Genomic DNA, 18557 nt, shown 5'->3' with positions numbered 1-18557 from the left:
ACCAAGTGAATTCATCTTATTTCAACCATTCTTGAGCTAATCTTAGCCCTAGAAGCTAGCTAAGTGGAGGTATGATCTTTCTACACTTCTCTTGATTTGTTTTCTTGAGTTTAGTTTAGGTTTTGGTGAAAGTTTCAATGAATTCTGAGCTGGGGTATAAACTGAGGGTAAGGTGGGTTCTTAGGGTTGAAATGGAACTTGTTTGAATGAAATTTGAGTGAAGTTAGGGGCTGTTTAATTGAATTGGTGTTGAAAGTGATATTTGGTGCAAATTTTCATGTGAGATGGTGATTTTGAGTTAAATGGTGAATTGTGATTAAATGATGTGTTGGATATGTTGTACTTGGTATATTGAACTAATCTGGAAATGCAATTTAAGTCTGTAATGGTTTTGGTTCGAGCTGGGGAAGAAAACCCAGAATTTTTCTGGTTTGACAGCAACCGGTCGACCGGTTGGTTCTGGTGTACCAGAACCGGTCGACCGGTTACAGCAGGGGAAAATTTCTTGGGTTTTCTCCAAACCTTATTTTGACTCGGGGTTGAACCTAGTACCCGCCTTTGAATGTTTTTGAGTTAATTGAGTTATTTTAAAGTTGGTTAAGGCTAAGTCTAATCGGTTTTAAATTAGGGTTTTAATCCGGAAAATATCAAGTTAAGGTATTCATTTGAGTTTTAATTGTCGTGACATAGGACCGGGATTGCCTAGCTTGTTTTCCACTCAGGTCGGCCCGTACTCTTGATTTCTGAACCAAGGTAAGAAAAGTGGTAAGCACCGTATGTGGTTAAAGATTAATGGTTGAATGGAAGTGGCCTTGATTATTATCAAGACTTTGATTAAATATTTATTAAGCCTAGGTTATGACCTAGGGTTGGAAACGGTTATTACCGTTACGAGTAATTACTCTTGAAACCGCGATTAGGTTTCTTACTTATCGTTTGCTTTATCGGGCAACGATAGTGACATATTCAGCTCGTGGGTGACGAGTGGTAAAGGGGGTACTTTATTAAGTACCAAGAATGTGTAATGTTTAAAGGAATGCTTTATGATATTGTGTAATGAGTAAACATGATGACATCAGAATAAATTGATAATCATTTTCTTTTAGTTATTGTTATGGTCACTTTTCTTGCTGAGTCTCTGTGACTCACGGGTGTTTTATGGTGCAAGTAAAGGGAAGGCAAAGGTTAAGCAACCATGAGTTTGTGGTCGCAGCAGCAATGTACATACCAGCCGCAGTGGCACGGCCCAGTAAACAGGATGCTCTATTTTGATTGTATTTTGGTAATGTAAAGTTTATGTTGTAAAATACTTTGAAACCATGTAGTCTGTATCACTTATCTTTTGTTAAACAGTTTTAAAAGTTGAATTTTAATTATCAAAATTTAATTACCCACACTTTTCAGTATAATTATATATTATATAAATCAGAGAATTTTATTAAATTGCACACACGTGGCGTCCCTGTTGGACAGGGCGTTACAATAAGCGTCCCATAAATGTTGCAACAAAAAGTTTTCTATTTGGAGCTCCTAATATAGTGAGAATTTGAAATAAACCTTATCTAAAAATTCTAGAAGAGTTTAATACATGTCTTAAGTGATATAAATTCAAAGTCTTGCGCACTATATGACAAAGATCTTTATATAAAATAAAGACATGTAAGTAAATTATTAGTTGAAAAATACGTATAATTGTCTATGCAATATAAATTCGTAAATTATACGTTGTGATAGACTCTTGAAGAATTTTTGATTAATTGAAGAAAAAACTTTTATTTCTTTTGTAATATTTAAAAATATTAAATGTATGTAGTTTGTTCATTAGTATTGAAGTCCTGAAGTACTTCATATGCATCAAGAATTATAGATATATGATCATTTGATATGGAAATTAAGATCATACAACAAGATGGAACAAGTATATGGTCTTGGAGTACGATCATTACCACAATTGAAAATTTGTATTATCTTTATGTGTTATATTCATATCTACTTAAAATTTTAAATTTTAGTATGAATAAAATTGTATACACACATGAATGATCCAACTAGTTGGATAAATATTGATGTTGCAAGAACCGCTCATCCATAATTTAAAAGTCCACACATACTCTGGAAGAGTTATAGAAAATATATGATCAAAGATTGTATATGGTGATATTTTAAAAGTGATAACAATAATCTTATGAGATATATTATCACCAAAATAATTATGGATCATATGTGCATGAGAGGGAGACGTATTCATGTTGCACTCTTTTTCTCTTAGTTCAGATTTTGTCCCACTAGGTTTTTCTGGCAAGGTTTTTAACGAGGCAACTGCAAATAATTATGAATATGAAATATATATTGTACTCTTTTTCCTTAGCTCAGATTTTGTCCCACTAGTTTTTTTGACTAGTTTTTTAATGAGAAAACTTTAAATCATGTTAACATACTTGGATTTTATGAAGCAAGTAAAGAATGTGTGAGAGTGAGATTATTAACATAGCATATTCAGGAAACATATGGATTGCACTCTATAAAGAAGTATCAACACAAGCAGTTCTCTATGAAGATAATACTGCTTGTATCGTTCAACTAAAAGGAGAGTACATTGAATGAGATAGAATTATAACACATTTCACCAAATTCTTTTTTATACATTTCAAGAAAATGCATATTGGTGTTCAACATTCAATCAAGTGTCAATCTTGCAAACTTATTCATAAAGTTATTACCAACATCAACATTTGAGAAGACGGCAGACAAGATCGAAATTTGTCGATTAGAAGATCTCCATGAATACCTAAATGAAAGGGAGTTAGTTTACACTATGTACTCTTTTTCTTTGATCAAGTTTTTGAGCAAGATTTTTAATGAGACCGTTTTTATGAATATCCAAGGGGAATTGAAATATTATTTATGGATGTCCAAATCACCATTTAATTATCATCATTAATGCTTGATTGTATTTTCCTTTATCACATATTAATTTAGTTTCCCATTCCTTTAGTCAATACTTTTGTATAAATAATGATTGAAATAAATAACCGAGAAATTCTTATTGAGTTTTTCTTTCTCTTCTTCTTCTTTTCTTCTTTATCTATTTTACATTATTTTATAATATATCTATTCTATATAAAGTGTGCCTATATAACAGAATTCTTGGTTTATGAGAAATTCACGGGTGACTTTTTATTTATATTAAAAATAAAATAGTTTATGAGAAATTCATGCGTCACTTTTTATTTATATATAATAAAATAAAAATAAAAGAAATCCCATTAAATCTAAAAAAAAAATAGGGTTCTAAATTTTTTTAATTACCGTATTTCTAACCCTATTTGATTATTTATGCCTCTTTTATAAACCCTATTTGATTAAAGTTAAGATTATAAGATTAATTCAAATTATTCTTCATATATTGATTAATCCCATTAATAAAAAATAATTCAATATATGAACCCTATTTGATTAAATCTTTAATTCAATTAATAATTATTGGTCGCGTAATTATTAAGTCTTTTCCTTTTAATTTTCCTTTTGTTGATGATGCTAATTTATTCATATTTTGATTTCTACAATTTTTGTGTTCAGACCATTAAGGCAGTGGAGATCTAACGAGTTTCGCCCCTTCGCTAATGGCCTCTAAGAGTTCAAATTCCAGTATTGTATAAATCTTCAATTTGTTCTATTTCTTATATTAACTGAAATTTCGCTACTTTTTTTTTTAATTTACAACTTTATTATTTATATCTTATTAGGGACATTCATGGAAATTTAGGTTTTTTTGAAATATACAATTAGTGAGCATTACTTTTTTATCATAGTGTATTTTCTATGGCTGAAAACCTCAATAATCTCTATCATTTGATATCAAATAAAATAAAATTATCATGATGTATACATTATTGTTATTTAATGAGTAATTGGTGTGTTAAAATTGTCAAGCTGATATTTAGAATTGTTTATAATTGAATTCTTTCTTTGTCAAAATTAATATTAAGTATATTTATATGTTTATAGGTTTATCTATTTTCTCTTAGATCAATCATGCTCATATAGCAAAAAAATCATACTCATATAGACATGTTATAATTCATTTTGTAATTTAGATCTTCTTAGTCTTTATTTAGTTCACTTAAACCTTTTCCGATTATGGTAACTGAAGTTTTGTTTCTTTTAGGTACTCTATTACAAAGATCTGTATTACATGTATTATTTATTTTTGACTATGAGGAGGTGGATTTCTTTATTAGGAACATATAGCGTGACAAATTATTGTTCATATATTGAATAATTATTTTTGATTAATGTGATTCATATATATATATATAACTGTGTATATTGAATTCTTTATTCAAATAATTATTTTTTATTTTTACGTGATTATTTATTGTTTATATATCTAGAACCCTATTTGATTAAAGTTAAGATTATAAGATTAATTAATTTATGATTTCTTCCTATACACATAATAATAATCTCACCTAATAACTAATAATATTTTTTCTTTAATTTTTAATTGTATCACTTTCAAATAACATAGAAAAAAATTAGCATAAAATTTAGTATACGTGCCTCGCAGGTAATTTTTTGCTAATATCTTTATATATTAAAAGTGCCTATCTAACGGCAATTCTTGGTTTAACGGGAATTCTTGGTTTAACGATTCTTTTATTTTTTTTAACCCCAAAAATAAATAATTTTTATTTTTTTTAAACGGGTTCTTTTAACGCCGTTAACTTTTTTCTTATAAAAATATATATATAAAAAAAAAATCATCTCAATCGTAGCTTTTTGCGTTTTCATTAGAGGGTTTCGTGAAGACTTTTTGCTCAATCAAGCCTGTATAATTTCTATAAAGCTCTTTGCTTCACGTAATCACCTTATTGGAATTATCTATATATCTTGGTTTCTCGTCTAAATTCAAGATTTTCGTTCTAACCCTTTTGCCAAAGTCTTCAATGTCATCGTTGAGAATATTTTGATAAAAGATTAGGGATTCTTGGTGAGTATTTTGGTTGAGTTTAGTGCTTAATTTATTTCCCAGTACAGATTTTTGTGTGTTTATTTTTTTTTCCATAACAAATATGTTTTTGCGTAATCAATACAGATTTTTTGTTTTTGTGATTTTTCTGTTGTGATGAAGTTTGTGCGTGTAAAGTGTTTGATTAAATTCCTCACTGAAATGTGTTATTTTCGTGCTTATTAAGTGTTTGATATAATTCCACAATGACATTTTGAAGTGTTAGTTGTGTTAGTTCTGATCATTTTGAATGCTTACGTTAAGTGACTGAGTCTGACTTTGTTTGGCTATGATGCAGCAGAAGAAGATGAACAATCCTGAGAATGAGAATGATGATCATGGTGAAGTTTTCCTTGATGAGTCTGACAGGAAATTAATGTAGATGATGAAGGTATCTCTCTCTCTCTCTCTCTCTCTCTCTATATATATATATATATATATAAATTTATCTCTTTTGCATAATTACCTTTGTTAATTTTTTATGCCATGCAGACCTTCCTGATGTGGACGGTGAAGAGGGTGCCTCTGAAGCTGAAATGGCTGGTATGCTTACAAATTTAGGAATGTCAAAGTCTATTATTAATGGCTTTGATACCAAGTTGAATTGATTGGTGTATTCTCTTCTTCTTTTTTCAGATGAGCCTGATGATTCTATGCACATATTCACGGGTCATACTGGTAATACATATTACTTTCTTTGCTTCATTTTCATTTGTTAATGAAACTTCATTCCCTTTACGAGTTTCATAATGTCTTTTGTGCAACTTATGATGGGTTTGGTGTGGTTAGTCTTATGGTTTATTCCCATGTTTTTTTTAACTTAGCAATATGTTGAATCTTATGTATCTGAAGATTGTTGGGTATGATTGTGCTGAGCATATTACATAATTTCCTTGACAACTATGTGTGCAGACGAGCTATACTCGGTTGCTTGCAGCCCAACAGATGCCTTGTTAGTAGCAACTGGGGGTGGAGATGACAAAGGTTTTCTTTGGAAGATCGGTCAAGGAGATTGGGCTTTTGAGCTTCAAGGTATGAGCATCAGAAATAGCAATACGCTTTGTGTTCTTTCTTCATTGTTTTACATTTGCGATTAATTTGATTTCATATTGGTTTCATTATTTTAAACTTATTTGTAGGTCACAAGGATTCTGAGTTTCTTGACATCGTTGATGCCAGTCGTACTGCTAATTAAAGTAATATACGTATTTATTGTTATTTTCTGTTATTTTTTTTTTTGTTTAAATATGAATTTGAATTAAAGTAATATACGTGTATATTAAATAAATATAAATATACATGTGTTTCCTATTTAAAAGTTATTTGAATGTTATTCAAATTATTGTTATTTTTTTTATTTTTTTTTTAAGAAACTGAATATTTTTAGTTATGCTCATAAATATCATCATGAAATAAGGAAGCAGTTTTAATTTGAAAATTGTTAATTAAAACTGTAATGCAATTTTTAATTAAAACTGCCGGCTCATCTCTTCTTCTCCTCTTTCCATAGATTTGCTCTCAGGTCTCAATTCCATCTTACTGTAATGCAATTTTTAATAATCTCACTTTCATATTTATAATGTTTAGATTTAATTAACTAACACTAAAACTCTCTTTCTTTATCATCGTCTTCTCCTCTTCTTTCTCAATCAAGGTCAATCCTGAAGCCTCCACTCCAATTTACTCGCTCCGTGGCCTCGACAACTTCAAGTTCTTCTCATTGTCTTTCTACTGGTACTGGTAAGAGTACTCTGTCTTCATTGTCTTTTTACTTCTCAACACCTTATCGTCTTTTTACTCTATTCTCAAATTTGCTGGATTCTTTCCAATTTCGTTGACTTTATGTTTGCTGGTAATTAAAGTTTATTGCAATTTTTCTAGAATTTTCAATTGCGTGGGTACTGATTTTGCTGCCCTTTTATATTTTAAAGTTATTTGTTTTGTGAAAAAAATAGTAATAATAATAATTTGTTTATATATGTGTAAGTATTTTTGATGGTCAGTCTGCTGAGTTATATTATTGCCTAACTCACTGAGTGTGTCATTGCCTTTTATAAGAGAAAATTAAAAAAAAAAACACACACACACAACTGAGACTCGGTCTTTCTGTGTTGGGGTAAAATTAGTACAAATATTAAAAAAAAAAAAAGTAAACATAATAAATTTTGAAAGAAAGAGTAAACATTAATAGATATATAGTGTAATTTCCTTTTATAATTCTCGTTTTGTATTCGACCCACCAGTGCTGACCTCAATGATTTGTTTCAATTAGTTTACTATGAATCTATGATAATCCTTTTTCCCTGATATTGTTTTGTAATTCAATAAAAAGAATCACAGTACATACCTATCTATTTGTAACAAAGTTTTTGTTTTGCCATTTACCTTAAAAACTCCTCAGATAAATTAAATTTTGGAAACAATAATTATACAGTAAAATATTCTCTATTCAAATTAAGTATTTACGATTTTATAATTTATTTATTAAACGAAATCATTACAGCCAAAAAGTATGAATGAAATTATGTTTAAAACCTCCATTATTAATATGGTTATAATAAATGAGCAAGGAACCAAAACATTATAACAATATAAAATATAATTATCCGTACTCTATTAAATCGTGTTTGAAATTCTGAGCACTAGAGTTGGATCCAAACAAAGGCGTTTAAAGTGGGGTTGTTGTTGGTTGTAGTCTGTCTTTATGTTAATTTGTTTTCGGGGTGTTTTTGTTTTATGGTTGATCCTAAATTTAAGTTTTTGATATGGTGGGAATTTTTGTTTTTTTGTATTGGAACTTTTTTTGTTAAGTGAAAAAATAGATGAGACCTCCATTTCTTTTCTGCTTTTTTTCCTTTTTTTGGTGAGACTACTTGACGAAGATATAGTGGGTATTTATTTATTCGTAAGAGAAAGGGAGAGAGAGAGAGTGAAAGAAACTGAGTGGTTAGAGAAACAGAGAGGGAATTAATATAATAAAGAGAATTATGAGTCTAATTTTATTGGTCCATTAATTTTTTCAGCAATGTATTATGTATATGTACGACTATATAAGAAAACGACAACATGATATTAGAAGATAGAGTGAGACGAAAAGAGGAGGAGGAGAAGAAGAACAATGTGTGTGATTGAGTTTGGATAATGGATATCCTATGGCTACTTCTTGACAAAAAATTATAGTCAAGGATCGTATAGGACAAATTGCAGACAATAACGTGTGAATTTGAAATAATTGTTGCGTTTATAAACACCAAGAAAAGGACGAGACTTACCGTATTTGATATCCATTTAGATATAATAATAGAATATTGTCTCTTATGCTGTTTGTCATTTTTTATTAAGAGTGTTATATCATGGCTGTGTAATAGGAAGATGTCATGTATTAGCAATCATATAATTTGAGATTGACAATTATCTTTTCTTAGTATTGGGACAACCACACTATTTTCCCTTTACAATGAAAGGCATCTATCATAACCATTCAGCTCAATTCTTTTAGTTTCCATATAGTTCAACTTATCTATAATGTGATTTTATTTACAGGGAAGAAGAAGGAAAGCCAATTACATCACCAAGTCACAGGGTATCAAACATTTTCAAGTCAATTTACCTCTTTTCAGGTCAGTATATTATTCTCAAATTCACTGATGTTGTGCCATGTCTTTTGAGCATTTATGTTGGAATTTGTATAAGTTATGTGTTCATTGTATGAGTCATTTACGTTTTGGGTATCATTTGTGTTGGGTGGAGTTTGTTTTTATTCGATTTCACTATGTTATATTTGTTAATGTATTTATTGTGATATATACAATGGAAAACGCTTGGAAAAAATGAAAAGACCAAAAGATATATACTTTAAAGTTAATAGAGCATCATAATTATTATACTCACCTTAATATTTTATTGATGTAGAATGATATTTGACGTCTCAAACCTACATTTTCTTGATTGACATAATGACAGATGGTATACCATACTTACAAAATTTAAATTCAAATCTACATAATATTAAACAACAAATTTCTTAAAACATTTATGTATTGCGATTTGATTTTTTGAAGATCAAAACACACGAGCTTCTAAAAGAATCTCATATAGAGAACTGCCAGAAGATAAGAAGGAAGAAATACGTAGGAAACAACGAGAGAGATATGCTAAACAAAAAGCATTGAAAAACTACCAAATTGATACGACTAATTCCAGTTATTTGAATCGTAACAATTTACCTTTATGAACTGATGATCATGTGGCATCTACAAGTACACAACATTCGTATTATCATGTTGATAATATTAACAATGATCGACAACATGGAGATGGTAAGATTGTACAGATACCATACTTAAAAATTTAAATTCAAATCTACATAATATTAAACCACAAATTTCATAAAACATTTATGTATTGCGATTTGGTTTTTTGAAGATCAAAACAACCGAGCTTCTAAAAGAATCTCATATAGAGAATTTCCAGAAGAGCAGAAGGAAGAAATACGTAGAAAACAACGAGAGAGATATGCTAAACAAAAAGTATTGAAAAACTATCAGATTGATGCGACTAATTCAAGTTATTTGAATCGTAACAATTTACCCCCATGTACTGATGATCATGCGGCATCTACAAGTACGCAACATTCGTGTTATCATGCTGATAATATTAACAATGTTCGACAAGATAGACATGGTGACAGAGTATCAAAGAGACAATGCAATCATCATACCAACTTAAGCTCTACTGACAAGAGATCTTCTTATCAAGTTCTGGATTCTTCAAATGGATGCAGTGGTAAAAATAGTCTCTACCAAAATTCATCTTCCGAAAATAATGGGAGATTTGATCAGGTATATACTGAACACCGCCTTCTTTTTTCTAATTGATCTTACCTTCGGTTTTTTCTCAACAGTCCACCTAATAAAAATTCCACACAGATACATTCAGTTGAACTCGAGAACTCAATTAGCCACACAATTATGTCAACAACTTCTAGAAGTAAGTGTTATTCCAACATCACAATATTTGTTTCATATTAGTATACATTCATAATAACAAAATATCAGTATGCTACTTTAACCTAATTAAACCGTTCATCCTGATAGGTCAATCGCAAAATAGGGTCACTCGATTTCGAGATTTGCTACAAAATGTGCCATCTGAAGCATTTTCACTTCCGTCGGTCCCCATATGCATACATTGTAAAGCAAAGAGATTTATCCATGAAACAAATGGATTCTGTTGTGCAGATGGAAAGATCTATCTGGCCACAAATGAAGTTCCAAATGAACTTTTTGCATTATTAACCTCCACCACAAGTGATTCTGCACATTTCCGGACATATATTCGAACTTATAACAACCAATTTGCACTCACATCTTTGGGTGTTAAATATGATCACAATATCTGCCAAAGAAACAATGGAATATACACTTTTAGAGCACAGGGACAAATCTACCACAACATCACAGATTTACTTCCTTCTGATGGTCGTCCTTCTAATCTCCAATTATATTTCTATGACACGGAACATGAGTTAGATAATCGACTATTAGATTCACAATACAGAATGCTCCCAACAGTCACAAGTCAACTCATCCATATTCTTCGCATCAATCCGTACTCTATTTTCTTTCGTTCACTTGGTGATATGCCAGATTTGGAAAGACAAATAATACATGTTAGGAGTGACGCTGGCCTAGATCAACGTGTATTCAATGCCCCTACTTCCTTACAAGTAGCGGCAATATGGGTTGAAAATGACAACGAGAACCAAATTGGAAGGCGTGATATCTTTGTATATAACCATTCCGGTAGACAATTTAAAGTTCAATATTACTACGGGTGTTACGACTCACTGCAATATCCATTGTTATTTCCGTACGGTGATAATGGTTGGCATAAAGGGATTGAAAGGGTTGGAGAAACCCAATCAAGATCCGTCGAACAAACTCAAACAACAAACCCTCGACGATCATCAAATGTAGAAGAATTATTAGCAGCAGAAGAAGCAGGTAAACAATCCTTGAATATGTATAAATATATATATATTTAAATAAATAGGTACAAATCACTCAATGTTCACATCTAACTATATTATTATACTCCCTTCAATTCAAATTGATGCAGTATCAATCCAAGAAACGAAAGAACCAAAGGTTTCGTGCCGTGAATATTACTGCTTCAAGTTCCAAATACGGGAAGATGAAAGATCGATTTTGCTACTCTCTGGTCGGCTACTACAACAATATGCAGTAGACATGTATGTCAAGATGGAGACTTCAAGATTGGATTATTACAGAGGCCAGCAAATGCACATACGAACAGAATTATATCAAGGTATAGTTGACACAATTACGCTGGGAGAACGAGACGCTTCTAATGTTGGAAAGCGAATCATACTCCCTTCATCTTTCATAGGAGGACCAAGAGACATGAGGAAGAGATACATGGAGGCAATGGCGTTGGTACAACGCTATGGTAAACCTGATATTTTTCTAACGATGACATGCAATCCAAACTGGAAGGAAATCACAAATGAATTATGTCAACACGAGGAGAGCCACAATAGACCTGATCTGGTTGCACGAGTTTTCCATGCAAAACTAGAGGAATTAAAGGACAGGTTATTCAAGAAAGAGATATTCGGCAAGGTCGCAGCATATGTTTACGTTATTGAGCACCAAAAAAGAGGTCTTCCACATGCACACTTTTTAATTATATTGAAAAGGGATTGGAAAGTCCATGCTCCTGAATCCTTCGATGAGATCGTGTCAGCAGAGATTCCAGATAAAAACTCTAACATCCACTTGCACAAGGCGGTTGTAAAACACATGATGCATGGACCTTGTGGGGATTTGAACAAAACAAATGTTTGCATGAAGGGGGAGAATCCACGTTGCAAAAATAATTTTCCAAAAAAATATGCTCCATTTACGTCTGTCGGAAATGACTGTTTCCCTATTTATAGGCGTTCAAATAATGGTGTGACCGTAAAGGTCAGAGGGGCAACATTAGACAATCGTTGGGTTGTTCCCTACAACCCATATCTCCTTGCCACATTTGACTGCCACATTAATGTAGAAATTTGCTCTACAGTGAAGGCGGTAAAGTATCTCTATAAATACATTTACAAAGGCCATGATCGTGTTGCATTCAACTTGGTCTCCGAAACAAACAACCAACAAGTTGATGAAATACATCAGTTCCAGACAGCTCGATGGATTGCTGCCCCCGAAGCAATGTGGAGAATATACGGATTTATTGTAAATGAGATGTCCCCAGCAGTATATAGCTTGCATTTACATCTCAAGAATCAGCATACGGTTACATTCCGAGGAAATTCTGACCTGTCAAACATTGCTAATTCGGAACATTACAAAAAATCTATGTTAACAGAATTCTTTGAATTAAATAAAGTAGATGAAAATGCAAGGATGTTACTGTACAGAAAAATTCCTGAATACTATGTTTGGAACAATCAAAACAGAAGGTGGACTCCCCGAAAAAAAAAGACAGTAATAGGACGTATTGTAACAGCAAACCCATTAGAAGGCGAAAGATATTTTTTGCGGATACTGCTAAATCACATAAAAGGCCCGTTATCTTTCGAAGATATCAGGACAGTACATGGCGTATTGGCGCCAACATATCGTGATGCAGCAACAATGCATGGATTGCTACAGAGAGATAGTTGCTTAGAAGACTGTTTACACGAAGCATCCCTTTATCAAATGCCTTCCAGTTTGAGGCGATTGTTTGCAACAATATTAGTCTACTGTAATCCGAACAATCCCAGAGAACTTTGGGAACATTTTGAGGAACAAATGTCACTCGATATCAAAAAAACAGAAAATGATACACAAAACGTAAGATATCAAGTATTGCGGTCGATATCTTCGACAATTGAGTCTATGGGAAAAGACATTAAGTCATACCAACTGCTTGACGAAGACATCATCTTTGATAATGACGAATTTCAATCCAGAGAAATTAACGATGAATTGAATGTAGAAATTCCAGAGGAAGATGTTACAGCGTCAGAAAGACTTAATACTGAGCAACAACAAGTGTACAATGCAGTAATGGATAGTATTTCATCAAAAAAAAGCAATGCATTCTTCGTGGACGGGCCCGGTGGGACAGGTAAAACATACCTATACAAGGCGTTACTTGCAGCCGTACGATCTAATGGTGCCGTGGCACTCGCAACTGCTTCATCAGGTGTGGCAGCATCTATTCTTCCGGGAGGTCGTACAGCTCACTCACGTTTCAAGCTTCCCCTCGATGCCGATGGAAAAAGCACATGCTGTGTAAGCAAACAGAGTGCACTGGCCAAACTACTTTGTGCAGCAAAATTAATTATATGGGATGAGGCCCCAATGACCCGAAAACAGCACATAGAAGCGTTAGATAAAATGCTACAAGACATTAACGATACAACCTTACCATTTGGTGGAAAGGTAATTGTTTTTGGAGGAGATTTTCGCCAGGTGTTACCTGTGGTACAAAAAGGAACGAGACAGGAGCAGATAAATTCCAGCTTGGTATATTCATACCTGTGGCCTACTTTGACTAAATTTCGACTAATTCAAAACATGCGAGCCAGGCTGGATCCGTTGTTTTCGGACTACGTGTTGTCGGTGGGCAACAGCACACCACCAAACACAATCAATGACATAATAAAAATACCACATGAAATGCTTGTACCGTATGATGACGACAACAGTTCCTTAAATATCTTGATAGAAGACGTTTTCCACAACATTCAGCAATATCCAGAAAATGTGTCTACCATGATGAACCGTGCAATACTAACACCAAAGAACAGCTTTGTCGATGAAATAAATTCGTTGTTAATTGGACGATTCCCAGGAGAAGTCCACCTATACTATAGTAGGGATGAGACGGTAGATAATACTGAGCAATCGGTAATGGAGGACTTCTTAAACACTCTAACTCCGAATGGATTACCCCCACATGAATTAAAACTCAAAAAAAATTGTCCCATAATGCTGCTTAGAAACATTAATCCTTCTGAAGGTTTATGCAATGGAACACGTTTAATATGTCGGGCATTCGACCAAAATGTCATAGATGCTGAAATTGCCGTGGGACACCATATCGGAAAAAGAGTGTTCATTCCAAGGATACCATTCCTGCCAAATGTGGATGAAAATAGTGGTTTTCCATTCAAACGAACACAATTCCCAATCAGATTGAGTTTTGCAATGACTATAAATAAGTCTCAGGGACAAACATTGGATTACGTTGGGATCTATTTACCACAACCTGTTTTTTCACACGGTCAGTTATATGTAGCAATATCACGAGCAAAGACATCATCAACAGTTAGAGTCCTGATCCGACCTGTGTCAACTTCGCAACAAGATAAGAACTCGACTAAAAACATCGTGTACACAGAGTTATTAGCATTATCTTGTTTAAGTTAATCTCTTCAAACAACTTGCAAAGTGACCGAGTAATTATCTATCCTAAACTCATGCATATCAATCTAAGTACTTTTTTTTATATGAATTATAATTGCTACCATATTAACATTATATTGCATTAATAATTTATTACATTTGAAATACTACTTACACACAATAATTTTTAATATTATTTAATTAACAATTAACGAAATATAATTATTAAATGTGCATTTCAGATGCCGACTCTACACCAATCAGTTGATGACATCACTCCAACCACAGTTGGATGGAAAATAAAAATGACAATTCTACAAAAATTTCCACCACGAACAAGCATGAGTTCACCAGTCCGATATCAGAAGCTGTATTTATCTGATCCAAAGGTAAATTTATTCCTCTTTTTCTCAATAATATTAGTTGCACATTGCTAGACAAGTTTTAATTTAAATAGTTATCTAATACAAAATCTAATTGCATGTCTTATATTGATAAACTTCACACAGGGGACGAGAGTAGATGCAGTAATTTTCGCAGAAGATATTGAAGCTTTGGAGGACACTTTGCATGAGTTACACACCTACCACATCAGTGATGCCCGTGTCAACAGAACCCCTGCCAGATACCTTAAAAATGGCACAAATTACAATTTTAGCTGGACGCTGAACTCAAAAACACAAGTTGTTGAAGTCCAAGAAGAAGACAAACAAATTTCTAAGCCAGTCCATGAGTTCGTTTCGTTTAAGAACTTGTCATCTGACAAATACTCCAACACACCACAAGGTAACTTCGGATCCCAACGATATACCAACATGACAAATGATTTACGAAGTTTTAACTAACATCACATTCAATTTTTAGATATCATAGGAGTAGCTGTCAAAATAAACCCAACAAAAGTGGTGAACACAGTGTATGGACAGCGAACCATACAAGAAATTTATCTAATCGATGACAGGTATATATAATATAACATACAAATATATAATGATAATCTTCATTGGAGCACTCATAATAATTTCATATGGATTTAAAATTATGATACATAGCAAAACTAATAATTACCATTACTATTTTCAATTACAGTTGTAACTTCCACCCGATATGTTTAACTCTGTGGGGTGCATTGGTACAAGATATTAGTGAAAAATTGTCTGAAGTTACTGGAAACAACCCAATAATAATGGGAACAAAGATGATTGTTCAAACTAAGAGAGGTACTTATATACTAACTACCAACGTATATATTTCTATCAATTTCGTACATTTAAATATGCTGAAAATATTATTTTCCTACAGGACTGTCGTTTTCAAGCCGTGAATCAAGTACAATCGAAATCAATCTTGATAATTACAAAGCAACTACTCTTCATCAATGGTACGACTCTTAAACAAATTGATTTACCTTTATTAAATATCATTTTTTGATTAAATAATATTGATTGTTTATTACTTTAATAAGTAAGCTAACATTTAAATTACAATGTCAAGGGCTGAAAATAACAAAGCAGACATAAATAATATTACTATTCAAGCACCTACATCTCAGTATTCTCCAAATTCATCTGCTGCAAAACGAGAATGTTAAGAACAACGAAGTTACCGATTTGGTAAAGCAATTAAAACCAACTCAGGGAAAAAGAAAATATATAGTACTACTTGATACTTTTAAATGTATAATATATATTGCTTAGTAATTACTAATTACTATCTTGATTTTTGTTTTTATTACTAACCAATTCAGACTGTATAATTAGTATAGTTATTTATTTGTTTTAGGTGTTTTAAGAGCTTAATAATATTGAATTAATTAAAAATCATTGATTTATATTGTAATTAATATACACAAAAAATTAATTAAAAATCATTGATTTTTTTGTACTTAATATAATATTGAATTCTATTACATATGTAGTTTTTTTTTTTTTTTTTTTTTTGCAGAAAGCATATTATTGGATTGAAGCTGAAATCATATTAAAAAATATCAACCAAGATTTTTATTACATGTCGTGTGATTTTTGTAATAAGAAACTTATGTTCTACAACGACAACGAAGAAACAGATTGTGAAAATCCAAAATGCGGAAAAAGATGTCTTCCTACACCACGGTAAGCACATTATAACTAAATTAATACTTGAACTTCTTGCATATTCATACTAACCGTTACATATTCTGTATAAATTATTAGTGCAAGGACATATGTACAACTCGACGATGGTACAGAGTTGCTAGATGCTGTGATGTTCGGTGATGTTGCAGAAAACATATTCTCATGTACTGCAGTTCAATTAAGATCATATTCGGACGAGGTAACTATAAAAAAAATAAATATGTAAAATTTATACATTTTCGTACATAGAAATACATTAAAACTTATAACTAATCATTTTTTTTCTTCAGAAACATAAGTTGTTTGTCCAAAAAACTACAAGACAATTATCAGCCAAAAAATGGAGAATTTAGTTGTACGTAGATGCAAACCGAACAATGAGTTCAAAGTACAATCAGTTCACCATTCAAGCAGTTGAACCAATGGAAGATTAGGCAGAAGTTGCCATTTTTCTTTTACAGTAATTTTATTTTATTTAGTGTTAAGACTTTTCTTGGTGCCGAGCTTCTTTCACTTTCTATTGACTTGTTATCTACGGATTTACATGGAGTATTGTATGCAAGTATTTCATATACCCAATTTTCCAGAAGTAAATAATAAGTATCATTTTATTTTGATTTATATATACCTAATTATATTTTACCAACCAATTATAATAGCACAAATATTAATTTGCTAAAACAAATCATTCGTATAATCATACCTTCACATACAATCTAAATAAGAAGGAAAAAAAAAAGTAAACTTCACCTAAAACTAACATTTACGTGCCTTGGCACGTAACTCCTACCTAGTATATATATATATATATCTTTATATATTAAAAGTGTCTATCTAACGGCATTTCTTGGTTTAACAGAATATACTTAAAAAATAAAAGAATATTCTGTTAAATTTAACGATTAGGTTTGATCTCCCGTTAATAAATAAACCCAATAATTAAACCCAAAAAATCAAACAATCTTTTAAATATTAATAATCCATTTTTTTTAAATTAAAAAAATCATCTTAGCCACATATTTCTCTAACAAACCTATTTTAAAAAAGAATATTAATAATTTTTTTTATTTATTTTTTAAAAAAGAAAAAAATATATAAAATGTCTAGAAAAGATAATATAAATGTGAGACAGTATATGGGTTGCCCCTTTGTAATTACCTAGAAAAGATAAAATGGCTTAAAAAAATAAAAAGAAGATGAAATGGGCTGTAATTAATATTTACCTTATATGTTTGTGCTTATTTTAAAAATATTAGAATATGAAAATATTATTGGTGCTTATTAGTAATTTGCAAAGAATGTGAAAGTCTATAAATATATAGTTGTGTAGTATTAGATATGAAATGAGATAATATAACTTTTTTCAATTAGAAGATTAATGTACATTTTACTATTAATAACATACATTATTATAACACAACTATGTTTTACTTACTAAATATACTGACACATATTTTATTTTTATAAAACAAATCATTCAAATAATTATACTATTTTAATTATTAATTAAAATAAAAAACTAAAATATTAAATAAAACTAACACTACGTGGCTTGGCACGTCGCAGTAAAAGTGTCTATCTAACGACAATTATTGGTTTAACAGAATATACTTATTTTTAAAAGAATATTCTGTTAAATTTAACGATGTTAATAGGTTTGATCTCCCGTTAACAAATAAACCCAATAATTAAACCCAAAAAATTAAAAAATCTTTTAAATATTAATAATCTTTTTTTAAATTAAAAAAATCTTACCCACATATCTCTCTAACAAACGGATGACTCATTTTAACTCTGCCATTGACTCCCTAAAAAAAATAAATAATATCTTTATATATTAAAAGTGCCTATCTAACGGGTTTAACATTCTTGGTTTATTGGTTTAACATTCTTGGTTTAACAGAATATACTTAAAAATAAAAGAATATTCTGTTAAATTTAACGATTAGGTTTGATCTCCCGTTAAAAAATAAACCCAATAATTAAACCCAAAAAATTAAACAATCTTTTAAA

At 31.2% G+C, this 18557-nt stretch overlaps 3 protein-coding genes across 3 annotated transcripts; all 3 read left to right on the top strand.

Moving 5' to 3' along the window:
- Positions 1 to 5382: 5382 nt before the first annotated feature.
- On the top strand, positions 5383 to 7011 carry LOC133030243 (uncharacterized). The gene is made up of 6 exons (XM_061102785.1): positions 5383 to 5402; positions 5504 to 5554; positions 5648 to 5689; positions 5924 to 6043; positions 6151 to 6207; positions 6666 to 7011. Exons 2-5 carry the CDS (start codon positions 5548 to 5550, stop codon positions 6204 to 6206), a joined length of 225 nt encoding a protein of 74 aa, XP_060958768.1. The 5' UTR covers positions 5383 to 5402; positions 5504 to 5547; the 3' UTR covers position 6207; positions 6666 to 7011.
- Positions 7012 to 9293: 2282 nt separating this feature from the next.
- Positions 9294 to 14814, top strand: LOC115702369 (uncharacterized). Its single transcript, XM_061102775.1, has 5 exons — positions 9294 to 9852; positions 9940 to 10000; positions 10108 to 11016; positions 11132 to 14483; positions 14673 to 14814. The coding sequence occupies exons 2-4, from the start codon at positions 9982 to 9984 to the stop codon at positions 14452 to 14454; spliced, it is 4251 nt and encodes a 1416-aa protein (XP_060958758.1). The 5' UTR covers positions 9294 to 9852; positions 9940 to 9981; the 3' UTR covers positions 14455 to 14483; positions 14673 to 14814.
- A 982-nt stretch (positions 14815 to 15796) lies between these two features.
- Positions 15797 to 17169, top strand: LOC115714358 (uncharacterized). The gene is made up of 4 exons (XM_061102781.1): positions 15797 to 15811; positions 16375 to 16541; positions 16623 to 16743; positions 16835 to 17169. The coding sequence occupies exons 1-4, from the start codon at positions 15809 to 15811 to the stop codon at positions 16895 to 16897; spliced, it is 354 nt and encodes a 117-aa protein (XP_060958764.1). The 5' UTR covers positions 15797 to 15808; the 3' UTR covers positions 16898 to 17169.
- Positions 17170 to 18557: the final 1388 nt, after the last annotated feature.

The sequence above is a fragment of the Cannabis sativa genome, chromosome 1, assembly GCF_029168945.1.
Source record: "Cannabis sativa cultivar Pink pepper isolate KNU-18-1 chromosome 1, ASM2916894v1, whole genome shotgun sequence".
In the NCBI taxonomy this organism is placed as follows: Eukaryota; Viridiplantae; Streptophyta; class Magnoliopsida; order Rosales; family Cannabaceae; genus Cannabis; species Cannabis sativa.
The sequence above is the reverse complement of the archived record's forward strand: the minus strand, read 5'-3'. Positions and strand labels throughout refer to the sequence as shown.

Excerpts from the sequence above, each read along its gene's own strand:
- LOC115714358 (XM_061102781.1), top strand. Across the intron at positions 16,542-16,622 it reads AGATGTCTTCCTACACCACG|TGCAAGGACATATGTACAAC; the intron begins GTAAGCACATTA and ends ATAAATTATTAG. Across the intron at positions 16,744-16,834 it reads TAAGATCATATTCGGACGAG|AAACATAAGTTGTTTGTCCA; the intron begins GTAACTATAAAA and ends TTTTTTCTTCAG.
- LOC115702369 (XM_061102775.1), top strand. Across the intron at positions 11,017-11,131 it reads ATTAGCAGCAGAAGAAGCAG|TATCAATCCAAGAAACGAAA; the intron begins GTAAACAATCCT and ends AAATTGATGCAG.
- LOC133030243 (XM_061102785.1), top strand. Across the intron at positions 5,690-5,923 it reads CATATTCACGGGTCATACTG|ACGAGCTATACTCGGTTGCT; the intron begins GTAATACATATT and ends CTATGTGTGCAG. Across the intron at positions 6,044-6,150 it reads TTGGGCTTTTGAGCTTCAAG|GTCACAAGGATTCTGAGTTT; the intron begins GTATGAGCATCA and ends ACTTATTTGTAG.